General features: G+C 44.0%; 2 protein-coding genes across 4 annotated transcripts in view; both read right to left on the bottom strand.

Annotated features, from left to right (window-relative positions):
* RTF2 (replication termination factor 2) overlaps positions 1-8,061 on the bottom strand; it is a 40,353-nt gene extending 32,292 nt beyond the window's left edge. For both annotated transcript variants that reach the window (XM_055434402.2, XM_055434406.2), the window contains exons 1-4: positions 7,905-8,061; positions 3,610-3,704; positions 2,360-2,453; positions 445-584 (exon numbers count right to left, since the gene is read on the bottom strand). In XM_055434402.2, the coding sequence (XP_055290377.2) occupies positions 445-584; positions 2,360-2,453; positions 3,610-3,704; positions 7,905-7,973 (398 nt within the window). In that variant the 5' untranslated portion in view covers positions 7,974-8,061. The remainder of the gene's footprint in view (positions 1-444; positions 585-2,359; positions 2,454-3,609; positions 3,705-7,904) is intronic.
* A 6,435-nt stretch (positions 8,062-14,496) lies between these two features.
* CASS4 (Cas scaffold protein family member 4) overlaps positions 14,497-24,850 on the bottom strand; it is a 40,477-nt gene continuing 30,123 nt past the window's right edge. For both annotated transcript variants that reach the window (XM_088843894.1, XM_055434422.2), the window contains 3 exons: positions 22,491-23,798; positions 21,556-21,633; positions 14,497-17,638 (listed from right to left, as the gene is read on the bottom strand). In XM_088843894.1, the coding sequence (XP_088700020.1) occupies positions 17,228-17,638; positions 21,556-21,633; positions 22,491-23,798 (1,797 nt within the window). In that variant the 3' untranslated portion in view covers positions 14,497-17,227. The remainder of the gene's footprint in view (positions 17,639-21,555; positions 21,634-22,490; positions 23,799-24,850) is intronic.

Raw genomic sequence — 24,850 nt, 5'->3', positions numbered from 1 at the left:
ACCAACTCCCGGAGTATACTCAAACTCATGTCCACAGAGTCGGTGATGCCATCCAGCCATCTCATTCTCTGTCGTCCCCTTCTCCTCCCGCCCCCAATCTTTCCCAGCTTCAGAGTCTTTTCCAGTGAGTCAACTCGTCGCATAAGGTGGCCAAAGTATTGCAGTTTCAGCTTTAGCATCAGTCCTTCCAATGAAGCCTTAGGTTATTTCATTTCAGAGCTGGGTGGTCAGTTCCTCTGGTGTAGTTTTCCACATACAATGTACATATGTCTCTTAGATCGCCATGTGCAGATGTGCCAGAACACTCCAAATTAGCTGGAGCACTTCCCTAACCAAAAGACACCTTAGAGAAACCAGTGTGTTTATGAAGCTACAGCATAGTTCATAACAGCCCTGGGATTACTTACCCAGAGTTCACATCACCTGTCCACATCGACTACCTACCTATGTCGGCCGTTCATTTCCAAGCCCACGACAGGGCAGATGAAACGTGCCCGCTGGAGGTCATCATGCTTGTCACCTTTAGTGTTTCCTTTATCGCCTTCCCAGGCGGGGTTGTCAGAGAGCCTCAGTTCTGTCACATTCTGTGAAAAAACATCAACAATTCCTTTGACAAATGGATCATCCTTAGCCTTAGTTATTGTTCTAGGCCCTTCCCATCCACTTTTTCTACTTTCCTTTTGCATCAATTAACACAGAAATGAAATTAAACCATAAGTTGTGATAGAAAACAAGATTTTTTAAATGCACTGTCTAGCAAATTATTAATTTCTATTTTACAAGCATTTTGCTAAATAAGGCAAAGGAAATTTGGACATGAAAATTTATCCCACTAAGAGAAGAAAGCTTCATATTAGTATCCTCTGGAAAAGAACACCTTCTGTCCTGGCTAATGAAGCCTCAGTCAGGCTGTTCATATTACTGACCTGCCATGTTAATTTTTTTTTTTTTTTGCCATGTTAATTTAATAGCTGAAGAGACAGTAAAATACGTGAGGCCATGGTCTAATGAGTCCAAGGCAGGCTATCAGCTGGGGATTACTGTCATGCTCCAAGACCCAGATTTGGGGTTTTCAAAATTCAATTTTACAAGGAATAACTTAACAGCCTCACTTTAGCATCTGAAGCATTTCTTCATAACTAACCGCACCAATTTGATTTCAACACTCCAGGGAGCAGCTGAGCACGTCAGAAGGAAAGACACCATACAAACAGTCAACTTCTTCCTTGAGAGCTGGTGTGTGTTCACTAGGTTTTTTGCTCAGAGTATTTGTGGACTATTTACAGTAATAATAACTTTTGCATTGTTTTATTGGAATTCTTCTGTCTTTATAGAGTTATGAGTTCTTAGAATAAAAATATTTTGCATTAAAATTAAAAGTTCAACCACACACATTATATATTGGAAGTATAGACTTGTATAAGTTAATTTCAGTGGTCATCACATTTTTGAGATAAGGTAATTCTGCTACTGTGGGTTTCTGAGAAATGAATTTTCTTCTCAAGGAAATGACGACAAAAATCGACATGGATATCTCCACAGCATGACCATCAGCCACAACTCAGAACTACTGATTTATCTGAAATGAACTATTCCAAATCCCTGTATCCTTTAATTACCCCCCAAAACTCAAACAAAACGCTTATTACAGTAATAGGCTAAAAACTTAAAAAAGAAAGAGGAGGAGGTAAAAGGAAAAAACTCAAAGCCTCAGCCTGGGAATCAGGGGCTCTGGCTCTGATTTAAGCAACCCTCTGACAAGCCATGAGGCCTCACCATGTCACACACAGTGAGATGAAATCACACACAGTGAGATGACGTGTCTGACAAGCTTTGCAGTTCTCAGATTCTTCATTATTTTTTGATTTTTCTTCCACTGACCATATTTGAAAGATTTTGTCTTCTCAACAAAGTTCCTTTACTAAAAAACTTATTCTTCCACTTCTGTGATAGAAATGTGTCAATCAGAACATCTAATCAGCAGGAGATAACCACAATGACTGAAAAGTGATCTATCTCTAAAAATCTCTAATTGTAAAAAGTGTCTTCTAAATAAAAAAATTCAAGCAGCTGAGTTTTAACTTCAAAAGTTATGCCTCTTAACATTTATATAGCACACTGAGAATTTTTGAAGCTCTTTCATACACATTAAGTCACCAGAGATTTATAATCCAGAAAGTACAGGTGTAGGGACTTCTGGCTTGAACTTTAAGTGACCTGTCCTAAATCACACCTTTATTACATGGCTAGATGGGACTGGAATTCCAATTTCCAAGTTCATTCTAAAACATACATGAATTCTATACAATAAACCTTAACCACTGAGAACCCCAAAGCACTTCAGAATCACCTGTCTTACCTTAATACTTTTAATGTGAGAGGCTGCCTTCCCAAGAGCCTTTTCGGAAGACTTGTCCAATAAAAACTCAATGACTGCATCTTTGTTGTAAAGTCTGCAACAATAAAGATCAGTCATGACATTCTGGCAACAATCAACCTTCATCCAAGGGAAGAAGACTAAACTGAGTACAATTTAAAGTCATTTATGTCTGATAACAGAAATGTCCTTGCACTCCTAAAAAAGTAAATTTAATCCTGTCTCAACCATTTCCAAAACATACAAAGAAAGAAACCAGTTTAAATCAAGGGCTATGTAGACTGGCAGTCAGAGGACTGAATGTGACCCAAACCAAGATTTTTTAAATTGGGAAATTTAACATAAAACTATTTTCAGGCTTCCCTGGTGGTTCAGTGGTAAAGAATCTGACTGCCAGTGCAGAAGACACAGGTTCAATCCCCGATCCAGGAAGATCCCATCTGCCGAGGGACAACTAAGCCAGCGTGCCACATCTATTGAGCCTGTGCTCTGGGTCCTGGGAACCACAACTACTGAGCCCTGTGCCGCCAACACCGAAGCCTGAGCACCCTGGAGCCTTGTGCCACAACAAGAGAAGCCACCACGAGGAGAAGCCTGTGCACTGGAACTAGAGAGTAGCCCCCTGTTGCTGGAGCCAGAGAAAAGCCTGCTCAGCAACAAAGATCCAGTGTAACCATAAATAAATAAATAAAATTATTATTTTTTTAAAGTACACATTTTCAACTTACCCTAGGGAAAAAAAAATCAGATGTTTTGGAATCAGTCTACCTTCTTGAAATGTAACAACAAGCTGGAACTGAATGGCAGCTGCCTTTTATTTTATTATTATTATTTTTTTGCTATGTAACCTGTGGGACATTAGTTCCCCAACCAGGAACTGAACCTGGGCCCTCAGCAGTGAGAACAAGTCTTAACCACTGGAACACCAGGGAACATGAACTCTTCAGTTCACCTAGTCCTTACCATGCCCTACTGATCCCACATGGGTCCTTCCTGCATTTATGTTGTAACTTAGCTCCCTCCTATCGGCCCCTGAGTTTTCAACCCATGGATTAAACAAACCAAACTGAATAGAAAAGTGCAGAAGTATGCTCTGAGACAGGGAATGACAACCCAGGCTTCACAAATTTGCTTGAGATCACTCACATCTGATGAATCAAGAACTGCATTTACATGTTAAAATTCAACACCATGTAATAAAAACTCGTCTCCATTAACTGAAGGAACTATACCTGCCAAGTTCACAGGCAACTATTGGTCGTCTTAATATTTCCTGACTTAGAGTACAGTAGTTCCACTGGGCCACTAATTCAGCATCCTTGTCAACCTGAGAAGAGAAAGAAAAAATCCTTTCAGTTAGTTTTCTCCTCTGAAAGACACAAGCTCCACAGAATTCTACATATAAAGGCTTATTCAGTAATACCACACTTTGATGATTTTTGTTTTTTAAATCAAATTACTGACACACGAAGCTGGGATTTAAAAAGTCACAAGTAATCAACAGTATGTCAAATAAAGGCCTCTCTATATATGATGTGTACAAAGAAACAGTTTACATCAAGTCACCAAACTGCTACTGTCAATTACATATAAATATTAATATTTATATCCTAAATGGCAACCCACTCCAGTATTCTTGCCTGGAGAATCCTGTGGACAGAGGAGCCTGGTGGGCAGATGTCCATAGGGTCGCATAGAGTCGGACATGACTGAAGCGACTTAGCATAGCATAGCAATAGTAAACTAGGAAGCTCATACAGAAAAAACCAGCAGTACAGGTTGATTTCTAACAGTGGGAATAGCTGCAAAGTTGTAGCAGAATTTAAGGGCAAGGAATTGAGAAGACAGGCATTAAAAACAAAAAGAAGTTCAGCACAAAGACTGTATAATTCCTTACAAAAATCACCCATTTAACAAAAACGTTTTTTGCAGAGTACTCACTACAAGGCATATCAAGTCATTATCCACACTCTAAAGATTCAGATCTGAGACCCTCCAAAGGCCTCAAATGATATTTCCACCTATTTAATATCCCATGTCCCACTCTTCACTGTTCCTAAAATGCCAAACCTGAATAATGTAACAAGATGGCACACTTGGGGTAAAAAAAAGGAAGAAAAACTAAAGAATTTAAATTCCCTCAAATTTAATTTTTGCAGGAACTATTTAAGGGTTTACTGTGTGCCAGGTACTGTGCTAGACAGTTTCTGTGACTTAGTCTTTTCTGTGTCTGAGTCTTTGCAACCCCATGGGTTGCAGCATACCAGGCTTCCCTGTTCATCAACTCCCGGAGCTTGCTCAAACTCACGTCCATCGAGTCAGTGAGGCCATCCAACCATCTCATCCTCTGTCATCCCCTTCTCCTGCCCTCAATCCTTCCCAGCATCAGGGTCTTTTCCAATGAGTCAGTTCTTTGCATCAGGTGGCCAAAGTATTGGAGCTTCAGCATCTTTTAGCCCTCATAAAAACTTATGAGTTAGGATTCTTATCTCTGTAGTTGAGGAAACTGAGGTACCAAGAAGTTAAATTGAGTGTCAAGGTCACACACTCAAGCAGAGGAGTGAAGATAAAAAGTCAGGCAGGCGGGCTCTAAAGACCATGCTTTTAATTGCTACTCTCTATTACATTTCTATTATTTTGTATAACTTTTATATTATTTATTTTTATTGAAGTATAGTTTATTTACAATATTATGTTAGTTTCAGGAGTATAAAGTAGTTATTTGAGGTTTTTGCAGATTATGTTCAATTATAGTCTGTTACAAGATATTAGATTTAATTCTTTGTGCTATACAGTAAATCCTTGTTGCTTATCTATTTTATGTATTTGTTGTTCAGTTGCTCAGTCACATCCGACTCTTTGTGACCCCATGGACTGCAGCACGCCAAGATTCCCTGTCCTTCACTATCTCCCAGAGTTGGCTCAAACTCACATCCATTGAGTCGATGATGCCATCCAAATCATCTCATCCTGATTTTACGTTTAGTAGCTAGTGTCTGTTAATCCAGATAAATATGTCCTTCCCCTCTATAGTTTAAAACAAAACTAAAGACAGAAACAACAAAAACCCCACCACACTACTGCAGATGTTGTCCTATTCGGTCGCAAGATCCAACAGCCACATTTCGGCATCTTAAATAGCTCTTATTATCAGCCACACTGTAGAAGAGCCCCGAGAGAGACTTGTCACCAGTGAAGCTGACATACTATACTTTTTGTAGATTCAAAAAGCTACATTAAGCAAGCTTAGGATCTACTTTCTAGATCCCCCACCTGCTTCACACCACAGTTCTTCACTGCTTCAAAAAAACCACTTGGGAAAGTTAGGGACAGGGAAGGAATTACTCCTTCCCAATTTAAAATTTGGTCCACCCAAGGTCTTAAACCTGAGGAATGTCTTGGGCCAAATCAAACATACTGCATGTAATCGACAAATGTTATTATATACCTATCTGAAATGCAAGCTTTACAAGGGCTGGACTCTGCTCACTGCTATAACCCCAGGGTCTAGAATGGTGTATATTGTAAGCACTTAATATGTATCTGTTGAGTGAATAAGGATAATAAAAATCCACACTGACTGGGTACTCTAGCTGTTTCAGATCACCCTTTCTTCTTTTCTTTCCCCTTCTGACATCTATTCTTAGCCAAGCCTGTCAATAAGGTACTCCTCTTCAGTTCTGGGCTCAAGGTAACAAAACCGAGCTAAATACTATTTGTATAAAAGCTCGCTCACACAAGTGGTAGCTACCCAGCATTAATCTCTGCACACGGAGCTGTGATCAGAGGGCACACGCCATCACCTTGGGTGTTCATTCACTCTCAAATTCCACATCTGTTGGGAGTTGACTGTGTGGCAGACATGTCACAGGGGTGACATGTGACACTTACATGGTCCCTGTTCACATAAGAAACGGACAAAGAATAAATAAATATAGTGATAAGCACTATAAAGTAAAGCAGCAGAAGAGGATACAGTGATCAGAAGAGAGATGTATTTTGGCTACAGTGGGCGGGGGTGACATTTCAGTAAAGAATTAACTGATTTTTTTTTTTAAAAAAAAAACACCAAATGATATGACTGTCTCAGTGAAGAACATACCAGGTTGAGGAACAAGGCCTAAGAGCTGGAACAGAATAAAAGGACTGGAGAAGGGCAGAAGATGAGGTAAACAGATCACATCCTGTCCGATCACACAGGGTCTTGTGGGACTTTTTTTCTGAATATAATGGGAAATGACTGGAGGGGTTTAAATACTGCAGTGATTTAAATACAGTAGTGATACATGGAATTTACTTTTAAAAAAAGACTTCTCTGGCTACTGACTGGAGACTCATATGGACCACCCAGTGTGGCAGTCATTTGTATTAATATTAGGTACTTTAAACACCTTCTATTATTAAAAAGTAATCACTGGCGCTAACTCTGAAATCCTGAATAACTGGATGGGAATCCTGTCTTCATTACCTAACAGTCGTGTGATCTTGGTCATGTTACTGACTCAATTTCCCTGTTAGTAGCCTACAACTTAGCGACTGAACAACAAAAGCAGGGAAATTATAATACATAATTTGCTCAATCACTGGTGAGAATTATGGATTATTCAATCACGCGTTTATCTACCGTATTTTCAGTGCTAGTTGAGGACGGGGAAAAGATGCGGCCTCAGCCCCCAGGAGCTTACCACCTTCTGAAATTTAAGGTCGCTCAGTCCTGTCCCACTCTTTGCAACCCCATGGACTATACAGTCCATGGAATTCTCCAGGTCAGAACACTGGGAAATGTTCAGTAGCCTTTCCCTTCTCCAGGGGATAGTCCCAACCCAGAGATCGAACCCCCGTCTCCTGCACTGCAGGCGGATTCTTTACCAGTTGAGCCACAAGGGAAGCCCAAGAATACGGAGTGGGTAGCCTATTTCTTCTCCAGCGTATCGTCCCGACCCAAGAATCGAACCGCGGTTTCCTGCATTGCAGGCGGATTCTTTACCAACTGAGAAGCCCAACCACCATCTGAGACCAACAGTAATCAACTTGAACGCAGTGTACACGGTGGTCACTTTTTACGTGGAGGCCCTGACCTCAAAGGTAACGGTTCGAGAAGACTTCACTGAGAAAACGAAGTTAGCGTGTACAGAACTCAATAAACAGCGACCATTTGTATCACTGTTACTAGCAGCAGACAAACTTCAAATCCTGGTTCTGTCACTAACTACCTTTGCAACTTTCTCCTCCTGAGCCTCAATTTTCAAGTCTCAAAGTGAGGCTTCTGAAAGTATATACCCGTAAGGCTGTTTTGAAAATTATATGAGACACCCCATGTTATGCGTACTGTTGGATGAATGGCAACAGCCCGCAGTCAATAAAGGTCCCTTATTAACACTGTGGTTAATTTTGAGTTCTCTGAAAAGGATAAATAAGCACGGTTGTATGTGGAAACCCGCTAGCTCTTCCTCCCACCTCCCTTCGCTTCCTGGGAGCGTTCGCAGGCCGCACCACCCCCAGGCCCCACTGGGCCCACGTAACTCACCTTCTCAACCTTCTTCGGCCCCTTCACCAGTTCATGCCTCTTAGGGATTGTTCCTCCGTCGCAACCCATCGCAACCCGACAGAGTCCAGAGCAATCACCTACAGCACCAACTTTCGGAGTCCCTGGCGACTGTAGCACTCACTTCCGGCGCGCCGCAATGACGCAATACGCCAGTCTTCATGGAGGGGCGGGACGGGGCTTGTGCCCAGTCTTGGTTGCTATGGAGAGCGCCGCTAGGCGCTGGGCGTGGCCCCGCAGCGGGGGCAGCTGCAAAGCGAAGACTGGGTCCTGGTGCAAGCAGTTCGCAGAGCGTTCTCCCACTCTCCGGCTGCAGCCAGTCCCTTCATCTTTCCGGTGGACGTGGGATTCCTGCTGCATCCGCCTAATCGTTATTCCTCCCTTCGGGGGCGGGGTCCAGGAGGCGGCGCGGGTGGGGAAGACTCAGGAGCAGCAGCCGTGTTTTTGGGCCCCATGCCACCCCAGCCTTTCTGACTGGGGGCAGACATCCCTAGACTGGACCGCGCGAAGGAAAAGACTGCATTTTATTAGTGCAATTAGCTATGAATAGGGATGGATCCATCATTTCAGTTAACGTTTATGTGTCTAAAAGAGAACGTATCTTTTTACTGGGCGAGGGTTGTGATCGAAGCACTCACGACAAAGAAGTGATGTTAACTGAGATTGTGCGGGAGTAAGATTCTATATGGCCTTAAACTTTCTGATACTGCCATGCATAGTGTATATACATGAAATAGTTCACACAGTTTGTACATGTATGTGTTTCATTCACAGCATCCTGAGGCCCAGGCTAAATTTTTTTAAATTTATTTATTGAAAGGTTCCCCAGTGGCTCAGTGGAAAAGAATCTCCTTGCAATGCAGGAGACTGGAGATGCAGGATCGTGAAGATCCCTGGATCAGGAAGATGCTGTGGAGAGGGAAATGACACCCTACTCCAGTATTCTTGCCTGTAAAATTCCATGGGCAGAGAAGCCTGGCGGGCTACAGTCCAAAGAATTGCAAAAAGTTGGACACGACTGAAGCGACTGAGCACACATATAAAAAATTAAAAACAAAGGAAAAAGCAGGTATAGTTAACAGACACAGATATAATTATAAAATGTGCGCTGATGTTTCCATGCCTTTTCTGAGAGGCTGTATCATATCTATAATGAGAACACAAAACCTTTACAAAACCCGTTAAAATCCATGATTGTCTGCTTTCATGCTCTTGACCATCTTTCCATTTGTTCCTTTAATTATTATAAATATTAGAGGAAAGCTCATCCACTGCTAGTAAAGCAAACCTTTTATGACTGGGTGTTTCCACCTTGATCAAAATGAAACAAAAAGACTAAAAATACTCCCCATTTGGGAACAGAAAATACAGTGTATGTGGATTGGAAAGCTTCAAGGGCTGGATGATTGAGTTATCTGATAGTGCAATTAATGAGAATTAAAAAAAATAAATCCTTTAATCAGTTGGTCTCTGATTGGCGCCTGATTTATTTTTATTAACATCTCGAGAACTGTAAACTCCCTAGGGACTTTGTTTCACTCCCTCTTGCATTCTCAGTGCCTGCAAGAGTCTTTAGTCCTCCATAAACCAAAAAGTACAGATTCATTTTGAGAGGGTTGACCAGCAGACCCTAAAAAAGTTTCATTCAACTAGAATCTCATTTCTAGGGTGGGGAAACAGAAGGCTGGAAAGATCAAAAGCACTGGTTTTGAGAGCTGGGGATGTGTTCTAAGATTAGTTTTCTCTTAAAGCAATGGACAGAAAAAGAGAATAGCAAAAATAAAGGATCTTTAGACAGACTCTCAAACCAGTGTTCTTTTTGGACAATTGCAACTGCTGCTGCTGCTGCTAAGTCGCTTCAGTCGTGTCCGACTCTGTGCGACCCCATAGACGGCAGCCCACCAGGCTCCGCCGTCCCTGGGATTCTCCAGGCAAGAACACTGGAGTGGGTTGCCATTTCCCTCTCCAATGTGTGAAAATGAAAAGTGAAAGTGAAGTTGCTCACTACCTCTCACCAAATTCATTTGGGGTGGAATAAACAAAAATAGGTGCTCTTTATCAAACTGTAATTCTATGCTGGGAGAGTTGGAAGCATTCTTGCCTTCTGTCCTTTCAACCTTAGTATGGGGTATAGTGCCTTCTGTTATCCAAGTGACAAGCCTGAGGCTCAGATGTGCCAGACGTCTTGGGTCCATGGCACACATCAGGGAAGTAGAAGGGAAAGGAGGTGAGGGAGGGGATTTCTCAAATGAGGCCCATCTAACCACAAATGCCAGGATCCTTCACCTCCTCCCCCCAAAGCTACTGATGGCTCCCAGTGGTAATGACTATGCAGGCATTAAAGTTCAGACAGCTGGATGCTTTTTCTCTTCCCCCTTGGTTTCCTCTTTTAGAATATTGGTTTCTAAGCTACTCTGTGTTGCAGACTATACACAGCTAAAATGTACAGGTTTATTTTTATCATCAGTAGCAACTAGTTTGTGTTGAGAGCTGTCAGGCATTGTATTCTGCCTTTATTTCATTAGAGTATTTCATTTCCAGCCACACTGGGAAGTAGGTCTGTTATCTGCTGCTTCTTCCCACTGTCTCTGTTGAATGAGCCCGTAAAGGATATTCCCTTATGAGGATCCTTGGTGACAAGTTTGATCCCTGGATCAAGCTGTGAACTTGAAGGGCAGGAGAGGAGTGAAATCATGATAGAGAAAACCATTACCTTCTGCCAAAATCAGTATTCCTTAGAGACGTCCCTGGTGGTCCAGGGGTTAAGATTCTGCTCTTCCAATGCAGAGAGCATGGTTCCATTCCTGATGAGGAAACAGATCTCACATGCTGTTCAGCCAATTAAAAAAATCAGTATTCCTGAACCTTTCTGGGGTCATTGGACCTATTGGAGAATTTGGTGAAAACGTTGGACTTATTCCCCAGAAAAATTATCCACAAGCACCCAGGATGCTACAGTTTGTTATTTTCGTTGCTAAGTCGTCTCTGACTCTTTGTGACTCATGAACTGTAGCCTGCCGGGCTCCTCTGTCAATGGCATTTCCCAGGCAAAAATACTGGAGTGGGTAGCCATTTCCTTCTCCAGGGGATCTTCCTGACCCAGGGTTTGAACCACGCGTCTCCTTCACTGGCAGGTGGATGCTTTACCACTGAGCCACCTGGGAAGCCCAGCTGTAGTTTATACATATATGCATTTTATTCATGGCTTCCTGAAGTCCAGGCTAAGAACCAATAGTTTAAGTGCTTCTACTGCCTGTTAAATAGTTGCCAAATACTTCCGACTTCTAAACCATTGAGGGTTTTATTTCCTGTTAGCTCTGCCCATATGCTCTTCCAAAGCTGCAGTTTTTAATTCTGTCTAGAAAAAGCTGATATGCAGAATAACTCGTTCTAAGAGTCAGCATTAAAAAACAAAAACGCAAAACTACTTGTTAGGATTCTTTAAGAATTTCACAGCCTGGGGACTTCCCTAGTGGTCCAGTGATTAAGGCTCTATGCTTCCAATGCAGGTGGCGCGGGTTCAGTCCCCGGTGGGGAATTAAGATCCCACATGCCTCTTGGCATAGCCAAAAAATAAAAAGAATTTCACAGCCTCATTTAAGGTTACACTTGGGAGGGTGTCCCAAAGACAGTTAAAATAAAGTAGAAAATGGAAGTGATTGCCAAGGTAATTCAAGACAAAAGTTACTTTTTGTTTGCAGTTTTAGTGAAATATTAAAACTATTCCAGTTCTCTACAGGGCCTTACATGAACTGGGCTCCTAACTACACCTCCCAGCTCATGTCATTCATTTTTCTTTCCCACACTGGTATCTCCTCCACTTGGTAGAACTCTCCAGGTACAGGTTTACTCTCTGGGTGTACATTTATTCTCCAGGTGTATGTTTGCTCTCCAGGTGTACCTCTACTCTGCACACGCCCCTTGCTGTTCCTTTTGCAGAGCGCTCTTCCCCTGCATTTGCCAAGCTGACTCTTCAGTGATGCACCATCACTTGGCTCCTGGTCCCCTCTTCAGAGCAATCTTTCCAGACCTCTCCATTTGAAAAGGCACAGCTTGGTACTTCTCTGGTGGGCCAGTAGTTGAGGTTCTGTGTTCCCAATGCAGGGGGCATGGGTTTGCTCACTGGTAGGTGAAGTAAGATCCCCCATGCTGCAGGGTGCATTAAAAACCAAACAAACAAAAAAACTCAGGCTTCCCTGATGGTCCAGTGGTTAAGAATCTGCCTTGCAATGCAAGGGATACCAGTATGAGCCCTTGTTCAGGAAGATCCCACATAGCACAGAGCAGTTAAGCCCACGTACCACAACTGCTGAGCCCACCTGCCCTAGAGCCCGTGCGCTGCTACAAGAGAAGCCAGTACATTGAGAAGCCCACCTACTGTGATGAAGGGTATCCCCCGCTTGCAGCAACTAGAGAAAGCCTGAGTGCAGCAGTGAACACCCACCACAGCCAAAAAATAAAACAAATCTTTTAAAAAATGCACATCTAAAAAAATAAATAAATAAAAAATGCACATCTCCCCCATCACCCTACCCCACTACCCTGATTTAATATCTTCCTTGCCTTTACCACCACTGATAACCTGTTATAAATGTAAATTTTGATGTCTTGTTCACCGTGGAGTTTTGCATTAATTCAGATTCTTTTAATGTTGTATGAAAATATAATTTATGTTGATTACCAAGTGTTTGGTGTGCCCCCCTGAATTCTGCATCCAAAAAGAGCGCGTCACTGGCCTTCACCCCGACTCTGGCCCCGGTTTCCCATCTCCCTCAGCTGAGAAGAAAGCTGTGTGATGAAACCCTTTGTTTTGTCTCCTGCAGCACGTCTAGTGATCAGAAGAGGCCTGGGCATATAGGAGATGCTCAATAAATGATCGTTAAATGAAGGAAGGAAAGGAAAAGGACATTAGCAAATAACCTACAAATATGGGCAACTTGCAAAGGGAAAGCTTCAGGAGACCTGGGGTGTGTACTTGGGGAGAACATAACATTTTTAAAAGATGCTTTGTTAAGAAAAATAGTTGCCACCCAACTGGGTTCTTGGCTCCCCCAGTGCCTATCACACTGAAAGATCTCAATCGAGCCTTCTCCCCACTTCCATCTTCCTGAGGAAATTTAACTTAATTGAGGTCAGGTTGCTACCACCACTACCACCATACACCCACCATTTCCTCTTCCTACGTTGAGAGGAAACAGTACAGAATTCTGGACACTGAAGAAACAGACTTAGCAAAAAGCTGCCGAAAGCTAAAAAATGTGATTTTATCCAACTTTACAACTTTTTCAGAAGTAATTATCCTATTAAATCAATCAGTGGAAATTCATCCCATAACTGCTCTCCTTCAAAAAAAAAAAAAAAAAAAGGAAGGAAACCCATTTAGCTAGGAGCAGCAGTTTTCAATATTTTTAACCCAGTGGTTTTGCTTTTATACTTTGTTGCCAGAGTTCCCTGGTTTAAACTGATCTCAAAAGAAGAAATATGTATAGATAGAGCTCCAGATGTCTGTCTCTCTGTGGTGTCTCTGTCTCTGGTTTTGGCTCTCTTGATCATTCTATCTCTCTGCATACATAGGTCCATACATACATAGTGTTCTGAAACCATGTGGGACCTGTTCATTGCCTACTGGAGACTACGTCACTTATAAAGGACTAAATGAGTTAACACATCTAAAGCGTTAGACCAGTATCTGGAATGTAGTAATCACTTAATAGATACACCCGGTTGCTGTCACTAGTGTGTAACACATCACTTTGCCTCCTGGAGCAAACACTGACTAGTGTCTATCTGGAGCAACCCTTCCTCTTTCCAGTGCCATTTCTCACTTTGCTAGGGGCTCCGGCTGGGACACGGCGCTCCAGGGGTCTCCCGTGTTTCTGCCTGTCTTCTGAACAGAGGCATTGGCTTGATATTTTGTTCCAGACTATCTTGTCAAGGAAGTATGTAGCAAACCCCCTTGGACGACAGAGACAATGTCTCCCTCCAGAGCAGAAGGGCAGGATCGCTTGCTGTCCAGTGTCAAAAAGATAGAGTCTCCCTCGGAAGCAAAGCTTGGTCAGGTTTACACAGAGACTGCTGTAAAAGATTGGGAGCTTCCTAGGTTCAGGGGTTTTTTATGGCTTTGAGGCAAACCCTTTGTGTGCACAGCATCACATATACCCACCTTTTGCAATGCCCCTGGGACTTGAGGGGTAAGGGGAAATGATGTAAAGATGAAGCATTAGCAGACTTCCCTGGTGGTAGAGTGGCTAAGGATCATCTTGCCAATGCAGGGGAGATGGGTTCTGTCTCTGGTCTGGAAAGATCCCATGTGCCACGGAGCCATTGAACCCATGCGCCATGACCAAGAGCCCTGGAGTCACAACTACTGAGCCTGCACACTCTAGGGCCCGAGAGCCACAACTAATGAGCCCCTGTGCCACAACTGCTGAAGCCCATGAGCACTAGAGCCTGTGCTCTGCAACAAGAGAAGCCACTGCAATAGGAAGCCCATGCACTGCAACAGAAGTAGCCCATGCTCACTGCAACTAGAGGAAGACCACGAGCAGCAATGAAGACTCAGCACAACCAAAAATAAGAATAAATAAATTATATATTTTTTATTTTAAAAAATGAATCAGTAACCCTTGTGAGGCTATAAGAGGAACCGTTTGACTCTGTGCAGGAGAGTGACATAATAACAGGTCTGACTAATATCCTTAGAAAGGCCTGCTGGCAAGATTGGCTTTGGCGGTTCTATAGGAACTTGGTTTCAGGGAGGGTTTCCACCATCCCTGAGTTGATAAGAATGGAGCATTGCCTAAACTGTTTGTACAATGTGTTTCACACAGGACACCTGCTTCCCTTCAAAGAGTCTGGAACTTTGGTCCATGCCACACAGAGGCTCAACCCTAGTGAAAACCCTGGAGGCCAGGCTGCCATGAGTTGCTCTGGCTGACAACACTCCCTGTATATTGTCATGGCTCCCAGCTGGGTTCCTAGGTAACCCCTGGGAGGGGACTCTTGGCAGCCTGAGCCTGCCCTGGCGCTTCATTCCCACATGACCTTTCCCTGTGCAGATTTTGCTCTGTCTCCTTTCATTGTGATAGATCAGAGTGGTGAGACCCTATACGTGGGAACCTGTGAAGCTTCCTACCAAATCAGGGGGCCTCAGGGTGCTCTTGGGTACCCCCAACATGGTCTCTGACCCCAGAATCTCATGTCTTCTCTCAGCATCCATGAGATTATGGGAGGATGACTTGTTACTTTGAAGTAAGGGAAGACATTTCACAGTTCTTGCTAGAGCCATCTTCTTATCTGTCTAGGAACACATGGCTGTGTGTGTGTGTGTGTCTGTGTCTGTGTGTAGGAGTGAATCCCAGGTCTAGGACACCTTGGGAATTATACACCCATCTTACCATGGAGTTGTTAGGGGCAGACATCTGATCTAAACTAGTCCAAGCAGAAAACAAGATTCTTTCTTCCCCTCTGGCCACAAACCAAGAAAGACCATAACTCATGGCAGACATCTTAAAACCATGAGAGTTAACACAGAGAAAGTAGGACTCAGAAACTGGTCCTTGATTCTGCTGGGGTACCCAAAGCAGCTGTTTTTGAAGCCAGCTTGCCCCTGGATTATGTTAAGACACTTGAGTCAATAAATTCCTTTTATTGCTTAAGAGAGATGGTATCAGAAGGAGTCCTAACTGACACAGATCACGGCTGCTCCCAGAAAATGTCTCCATTCTAGTGCAGAGAACCAAGCCTCACCAGGACAGGATCCTTCTTTAGGGACCCCGAGAGTAACTCAATGTATACAATCAGTCTTTCGGTGTCAACAATTTAAAAGTGAAGAGTAGCAGACAGGAACTGCAGCTGGTACCATTTCAGGCAATTTCCAGCCTAGAGATGTCTCATGGCAGAGGGGCACGTAGAAGACATGAACCTCCACTTGAAGTGATGATGTAACCATAGAAACGTGAGCTAAAGCCCCAGCTGCGAGGACAGGAAGAGGAGGTGTTTGACTTGGCGCAGGGGAGTGGTAATTCTGGGCCACTCTCAGATCTGTGCTCAGTGATAGGGATGCTGTTTATACCACACTTCCTGGCTCTACTTTTCCCGAGCTAGCCTTGCATGTGCAAACTTGGTCTCTACTTCCTCTCCTTGCATACTTTGGGGAGAAGCATTTGCATGACACAAATAAACGTTTTGCTTTAGTACCAGAACCCAAGTGACACAGATCAAACATCTTTCCAAAGAAAAGATTGGTGCAAAGGATGTTTCAATTCATGACTGTATTGACATAATATTATAAATGGTAACACATTTGGGACTATTGAGGTATAAACCTTTTCTGATTGAACATACTAAATGTTCGATCCAGGTGTTGAATTTATCAACACAGAATCTATAATGTACAAAATAAATAGGGAACCCAATAGAACATGTTATGTTGCAAATTTACTGCTCCTTATAACATGCTTATTTGTTCAGATAAAATAGCAAATATATACATACATATTTGGTGTAAGTCACAGATACAGAATTTGTACCAGTCTCACAGAGTTAATTCTATCCAAAATTTTACTACATTTTCTAGCAGATGCAACAGACATTAATCACTTGAAAATAATCTCTGCCCCCGTTCTCATGTTCTATTTTCTCCCTGTTGTTGAGTCGCTCAGTCACATCCGACTCTCTTGCCAACCCATGGACTGCAGTCTGCCAAACTCCTCTGTCCTGGGATTTCCCAGGAAAGAAAACTGGAGTGGGTTGCCATTTCCTTCTCCAGGGGATTTTCCCAATCCAGGGATCGAACCACGTCTCCTGCATCGACTGGTGGGTTCTTTACCACTGAGCCCCCAAAGAAGCCCCAAAGTAGGCTTCTCCCTAGCACCTAATATATTGTGTCTGTATTTCTTCATCATTTGTCTGTCTCCACCCTGAGGGCAAAGACTTGGTCTGATTCAGTGCTACATGCCCAGCCCCTAGAATTTAACATACAATAAGTACCCAATAAATAAGTACTGAATGAATGAATGAACTTAAAACAGGCACACATTGAGCTAATATACAAACTGGATTCCACAACCTCATTTCATACACTGGCCCTACACGACAGGTCCTTTCTTCACACCTAACACCTTCCTGACTCTGTGGGATAAGCCAATATCCTGGAGTTGCCCAGACCCTCGGTGACACTGGGTTTGGGCACCATGACGACTGCCATCCATCATACACCCCCAGGTTGGTTTTTCCTGGAGGACAGACTGGCACAGGTTGTGGGTGTGCAACTGAAGTGAAGAGTTTAACAGGGAGAAGGAGGCTTATTCCAACGTCCCCCTGAACTGCTGCGCGTGCTGCTCCAGCTTCTTGGCTTCGGCCCGGAGGTGCTGCAGGGCGGTGGGGCTGGGGTGCTGGAGCACGGCATGCTTGGTGGCCAGCGCTAGGTCCTTAAGCAGGCTGCAGAGGCAGCTGCTGCCCCGCAGGATCTCATTGCGCACGTCCCGCTCCTGGGTCTCCCGGCACAACCTGTCCACCAGCTTCTGCCCGACCGTGATGACCAGCTTGCTCTGTGTGATGAAGGTCTCGGGGGGTTGGCTGTTCTGGAGGCTGCTGTTCAGCACACCGATGGCTTTGAAGAGCGCCCCAAAATAGAGGCGGCAATGTTCAGAAAGGCGGGTTTTCTTCTCGGGATTCTGCTGACTCAAAGGCCGGGGGACCAGGGAGCTAGGATTCTAGAGAAGGGGAAGAAGATGACAGCTTAGAGAGAGACGCGAGCAACAGGCTGTGGTTGTCTCTCTGCTCCCGTTTTTGCTTAATTTGCAGACTTTTTATAAGAAAAAGTATAGTTTTGTTTGGGAAGCCCCATGTACAAGTGCAACATTCTGCCTAACAAATTAATGTTAATTCAAAGCATGTTGTGTTGTTTAGTCGCTAAATCCTGTCCAACTCTTTTGTGACTCAATGGACTGTAGCCTGCCAGGCTCCTCTGTCCATGGGATTCTCTAGGCAAGAATACTGGAGTAGGTTGCCATTTCCTCCTCCAGGAAATCTTCCCAACCCAGGGATCAAATCCTGGGTCCTTGCCATCTCCTACATTGACAGGAAGGTTCTTTACTGCTGAGCCACCAGAGAAACACTTTTTAAAGCTTCCTGATAAATATAATCTTATATAGTGTGTTATATATAATCATACATATTAGATATACATAAAATTATATTCAATCCTCTCAACAAACCATTAGAAACCCATTCTAAGAAACTCACTGACAATGACTAAATTTATACCTTTTTTTTAAAGTTTTTTCTTTTTATGTGGATCTTTTTTTAACATTTTTATTGAATTTGTTACAATGTTGCTTCTGCTTTACATTTTGGGTTTTTTTTTTTACTTCAAGGCATGTGGGAACTTAGCTCCCAACCCACACCCCTTCCACTGGAAGGCAAAGTCTTAACCAATGGACCACAGCGAAGTCCCCTAAATTTATAAATTTTAAAAAATGCAGGAAAGTTGATGGTGAGATTTTAAAATTTACTCAAAGAACAGGTTCTAAAGCATTAAAAAAATCCTTCCTAATTCCAGTATCAGAGGTAAACTTGAATTCCCCCAAATTTCCAGAAGAAATCAAAATATACTGACCTATTTGCTTTAAGATTAAAATATTTATCTTACATGCTAGTTAAAGTTTCATTTAGAATTTTACTTTCGTGAATTTTATTTTCTGCAATGTGGCGCCAAAGCCTATTCACTAGTGAAAGATTCTCAGCATCAAATTTAGTGGCAGTCAACCCAGGTAACAATCAAAATCCCCTTTGTTAAGTGATAGGTGAGGAGACTGTGTATCCCAGAAGAGAAGAGGTCACCAAGGATCACTCAATTAGCAAAATAAAGATGGGAGGGCTGGACTTCCCTGGCAGTCCAGTGGTTAAGACTCATATTCCCAATGGAGGGACCCAGGCTTCAATCCCTGGTCAGGGAGCTAGATCCCACATGCCACAACTAAAAATTCTACATACCACAACGAAGACCTGGTGCAGCCAAATACATAAATAAATATTGGAAAAAAAAAAAGTTCTGGAGCTCTAAGCTGAGTCAGCAAGTCTGAAATTCTCATTCTTTGCACCGTTTTATCAATCTAAGATCTCAAAACTCACAGCTCAGAAGCACTCAGACTGCATTATGGTCTGACTGTGTCTCCCTAAAATTCGTATCATGAAACTCTAACCCCTCAAGGTAAAGGTATTAGGAGATGGAGCCTTTGGGAGGTGGTGCCTAGAATTAGGGCTTCCCCAGTGGAGAAGGCAATGCAACCCACTCCAGTACTCTTGCCTGGAAAATCCCATGGACGTAGGAGCCTGGTGGGCTGCAGTCCATGGGGTCGCAGAGTCGGACACGACTGAGCGACTTCACTTTCACTTTTCACTTTCATGCATTGGAGAAGGAAATGGCAACCCACTCCAGTACTCTTGCCTGGAAAATCCCAGGGATGGCAGAGCCTGGTGGGCTGCCGTCTATGGGGTCGCACAGAGTCGGACACGACTGAAGTGACTTAGCAGCAGCAGCAGCAGCAGTGGTTCACGGTCCCCAGGGTGGGGGATTAGTGCTCTTACAAGGGTCATGTGAGAGCTTGCTTCCCACCTGTGTCCTCTGCCAGGTCCGAAGCCTGGGAGGGATCTCTCACCAGAACCTGACCATGATGGCATCCTGATCTTAGACTCCTAGTCTCCAGCACAGTGAGAAATAAATTTCTCTTGTTTGCAGGCCACCCAGACTACGGTACTTTGTTGTAGCAGCACAAACAAGGACAAGTGACGAAGAAAAGATTGGAGTGTTAGCTGTGGTAGACTCTTGGAGGGGCAGGAAGCATGAGAAGAATGCATCAGAGGCTAGAAATGAGAAGCAGCCATCTGGGGAATTGGAATGTTGGCGTCTTAGCTTGAGAGTATTACCTGTAGGTAAACAAACAATGTACTGCCTTTTATCCTGGGGTGCTGGAAATCTCTGGAGGTATTTTTGGTTGTCACACTGATGAGGGAGCACCACGGGATACCGGCACTCAGGGGACTGTTGCTGCTGCTGCTAAGTCGCTTCAGTCGTGTCCGACTCTGTGTGACCCCACAGATGGCAGCCCACCAGGCTCCCCCCATCCCTGGGATTCTCCAGGCAAGAACACTGGAGTGGGTTGCCATTTCCTTCTCCAGTGCATGAAAGTGAAAAGTGAAAGTGAAGTCGCTTAGTCGTGTCCGACTCTTCGCGACCCCATGGACTGCAGCCCACCAGGCTCCTCCATCCATGGGATTTTCCAGGCAAGAGTACTGGAGTGGGGTGCCATTGCCTTCTCCAACTCAGGGGACTAGGGATACTCAATGGTTCATCCCACATGATGGAGAATTGTCCGCCCAACGGTCAGTGGTCCCTCTACCCACACGAAGAAGCAGTCAGTCTAAAGCAGGATATTTCCAAGTGTGGTCCTTGGACCACCGCACCAGTAGCTCCTGAGAACTTATTAGAAAAGAAAATTCTCAGGCCCTACCCTAGACTTACTGCATCCTGAACACTGGGGTGGGACCCAGTTCTCTGGGTTTTAACAAGCCCTATAGGAAACTGTGACATACTCTCAAATTTGAGAACTGCTGGTCCAAGACAGACTTCATGTTGAATAAAATAGCATGATTTTTAGCAATGTGACAGGCCACTAAGTTTGGGGTTTGGAGTTTGCAGAGCTAAGCATCAGGAGACCTGGGTTATTATCCTGGATTATTAGCTGGCCTCTGAAAAGGCAACGATCTTATTCATATCATTGAATAACTCTGTCCCTTCTTGCCTACCCTGATCCCCCAGCCAGAAAGTTGAGTGGGTTCACTGGTTCCCAGGCTTCAGTTATGCAAAGAAAACCTTCACACGCTATGAAGTTTCTACCTTCCTCTTGACTTCAGTTGGCTTCATCTTTGTCTTTAAACCATCCAGTTTTTACTTAAGTTAAAACTGTTTAAATTGGTAAATGGAAAACTAGTATCATTTGCCAGCAATAGGAGGTAACCAATTAAAATTAAGCACAACGATAACATCTTTGATTTTTTTTAAAAAAAGAACATCATATGTCAAAGAGGTGCTGAAGGGACACAAGCCTCAAACCAAAATGGTTTTTCTGTTGTAATCAGAAACATTAAAAGACCATGTCAGACAGATAAACAGATAGAGGGTAGATCAAGCGAAAACACAATGAGAAGATGATCACGTACAAGCCAGGGAAAGAGATGCCTCAGAAGAAACGAAACTTGATTTTGGATTTCTAGCCTCCAGAATTGTGAGAAAATAAATTTCTATTGTTTAAGCCAAAGGTGGGGGTGGGGGAAAAGAAAGAATGTTAGGCCATGTGACTTAATGCCAGGTCATTGATAAACTTGCAGAGGACCTAGAATTATTTCATTAATGGTCAAAGGACCATGTTCCACACTTGGGGGCTCACTGGGCTAGTTCATCTCCAGGGTTCCTTCTACTGTAAATAAGGAAGAACTATCACAAACCCAAGTCTCCTCCCATGTGGGTCAGGGCTGTGATGTTGAATTATTCACAGCAGGAGATGTCTCTGGGGATAAAGCATTTCAGTCAATCAGAAGGGTTGGGGAGTTAGTCAGCATCATCACTTACCTGTGTTTCTAAGTCGCCATTTTCATCTGACCTTTGTTCCAAGATGGGCTTTTCTCTCTCTTGCAGGTGAAGCAACTTCTGAAACATAAGATCCATTCGAATTACCAACCAGAATGGTCTTTACCTACTGTATAGCTGTTTAATCCGCTTTAAAACTTGAACATTCCTCTTTATGCTTTTGTTGAGGTTCTGCCTATGATACCTTTTGCCAACAAAGGAGATTTTAGCAGCTCAAGAGCTGAATTTTGCCTATCAGCACAGCCTAATAGAAGGACACAGAGTTTAACCAGAAATGAAAAATATCTAAATGTCCAGCTTCTCCAGAGTGTGTTAAAGCTCTTGCACCACCAGGCATGTCAGCAGAAAATCCCGAGACTGGGGCTGAAAGCACCAGATTATCCTGTGACACAGCCCCTGTTACCTGCTGCATCTCCTGCAACTTGCAATTCTTGAACTAAAGGTGTCTTACTATAGTGTCTCATCCCATGGAGGAAAGTGTTTCTAAGAGTAACTAGAGTCTGGAGGCTGCTAGGACCATGGGCAATTTGGAAGAGTGTTTCTACTTCCTCTTATGTTCCTAAGAAGCACACTGACAATGACTCAGTTTATAACTTTCCAAAGTGCAAGGAAACTTGATGGTGAGATTAAAAATTTTGCTCAAAGAACAGGTTTCAAAAGGTTTTCGGAATCCTTTCTTATCCTAACATCAGAGGTAAGCCTGTTTGTCTTAATATTAAAACACTTATCTTTCTTCTTACTAAGATCTCATACAGAATTTTACCTTCATGAAAATTTTATTTTCTGGAAAATGGAACTCATGCCTCCCCAAAGATGAAATAATAGATTCTCATCATCTAACTTATGGGTGACCACTCCAGATAAAAATGGAAAGCCCCTTCATATTTTATTAATACCACGTGGAACTCTGAACTCACCTGTTCACAAATATTTGTCCTATTCTCTGATAGTTCAGGAGCGTGTTTGCTTTCTTTTTGCTTATGAAAAGGAGAGTTCCTTTGATAGGATTCAATCTCCCTTTGGGGAAGCTGGATGGATTTGGCAAGCTTAAACTCTGCATTTGGGGTCAATTGCACAGGATCTTCCTTTTCACAGTTCGGCTTGAAAAGGAGCCTCCCATTGGCAATGATGATGGAGGCGAACCTCTTGACATCTTCTGGAACCATCCGTGCCACCTGGACAAATCTCTCCAGGTCATCTGGGCTGTTCTGGATTTTGTCAGTCACAAGGACTTCCAGGGACCAATCGCAGCTCTCCAGACTTTCCTTTGTTTCAAGCAGGATTTGGTAGGAGTTGGAGATAGTCTGTAGCTGATCCCTAATTCTAGCCTGAAGGTTACTGTTGGTGAGGTTGCAGGCAGTCCCACAGACTCCTCGGGCAAAATCCAGGAATTCTCTCAAGGATTCCTCTGTGCGGTCAGCAGCCCTGTGGATTGCATCGATGTTGGCCTCCAGAGAGTCCCTGAACCTCCACTTCCTACTGACAAAGAGCATCAGGCCCCCGACGGAGTTGGCCACCTTGTGCTGCAGAGCTGTAACCGTCTCTCTGACCAAGTCCAGGTCCAAGGGAAGCTCTCTGGCTGACTCCTCTGAGAAGGAGCTGGATGAAGAGTCAGTGGATGTGGAGGAGCAGGAGGAAAGAATGCTGGCTCTACTGTCAGAGCTGGACACAGACGAGCTGTCTGGTTCAGGGGACAGCGATGCTGCCTGGCTGGGAAACCATGGGCAGCTATGGTCCGAGGAATTCTCTGAAGGCACGTTGGCTTTCCCCAGCTCTTTCCCAGCCTGGGGGTCCCTTGGCCTTGCTTTAGGGATGTCGTAAATGTTCGGTTTGGTGTTCTGCTGCTCCACTCGGGGAATCAGAAAACTTGAAGGAACCTTGTAGCTGACACCTTCATCCAAAGGGAATGCACCGTTGGCTGGGGGAAAGCTATAAGAAGGAATTTCTGGAAGGCTGAGTTTTTTCTGCATGGGCATGTTTTTCTGTGGGTGTGGACTGAGAGTCCCTGCTCTGCTGCTCGGAGGGCTGTGGAAGCTGGACATATGTCTCGGGAGGGCGTGGTGGCCCGATTTTTCCACAGAGTTACTTGAAGATGCATTTCTTACATCAGCCTTTTCCAGAGACACTGGCGTGTCATAAATCCATTCCGATTTCTGAGGACTTGGCAGTGTGTTGCAGCCACCCCTCCTTAAGGCGATGCTTGATGTCGGGGGAATATTCTGCCTCTGTGAAGAACCATACAAAGTCACCCGTTATTTAGTTTAGGGAAAAGACAGTGTGAGTGACTCGGGGGATGCATGTGTATTACACTGAGGAGCCACCAAGCACTGGGAACTGTGCATCTTAAAAACCTGATGGTCACTCCTCTGCTCAAGCTTCCGCAGTGGCTTCCCATTTCCGCCACCACTCAAGCCCTTCACAGTCTGGCTCCAGCCTCCTTCTGAGCCTCCTTGCTCTCTGCCTCTGCCACCATGCCTGGCACTCCCCTCCTTCAAGGTCCAGCAACTCAGGCTGCTTACCTTTCTCTGAACCCAAAATGCTCTCCTGCATGGCTATATTTAATTCTGTCCAAGCTGGTTCCTCTGCTCTCAGTGTCCACTCAACCCCGTGCTTTCCATCTAACAAATTCCCGTGCATCCCTCATGACACTGCTGAGAAGCCACCTTGGGCATGAGTGCCTGTTTGCTGAGTCACTTCAGCCATGTCCCACTCTCTGCAACCCATGGACTGTAGACCGCCAGGCTCCTCTGTCCATGGGACTCTCCAGGAAAGAATACTGGAGTGGGTTGCCATGCCCTCCTCCAGGGGATCTTCCTGACCCAGGGAGAGAATGTCTCCCTCATTGGCAGGTGGGATCTTTATCACTAGCGCCACCTGAAGAGCCCACCTTGGGCATAGGTGTATTTATTTTATGCATGTGACAGAATCCATTGATAAGCATGGATTACAGATTTCAAGTTAAGTCACCTTCCCTCCATACAAATAAAAACCTACCTCAACGCAACATGTCTCCAAGGTAGATTGCAAGAAGAAGCATTTATCTCAAGTCTCCTGAGCTCTCGCTCTGTGCCAAGCACTGTACTAGGTCCTTTGCAGGGATTATGTCAATTCTCACAGTAAGTTTGTAAAGAGAAATGGAGGTGTACAGAAGTCAAAGGATTTATCTAGACCACATGACTTGTCTGGTTCCTGAACACCGTCGCAGTTACAAGTTTTGCCTCCAGTGAAGTGAATTCTGCTATGAGGGATTTGCGTTCCTAATTCTGACCAAGCAAAC

The sequence above is a fragment of the Moschus berezovskii genome, chromosome 15, assembly GCF_049115385.1.
Source record: "Moschus berezovskii isolate FMDL1 chromosome 15, NW_MosBer_1.0, whole genome shotgun sequence".
Classification (NCBI taxonomy): Eukaryota; Metazoa; Chordata; class Mammalia; order Artiodactyla; family Moschidae; genus Moschus; species Moschus berezovskii.
The sequence above is the reverse complement of the archived record's forward strand: the minus strand, read 5'-3'. Positions and strand labels throughout refer to the sequence as shown.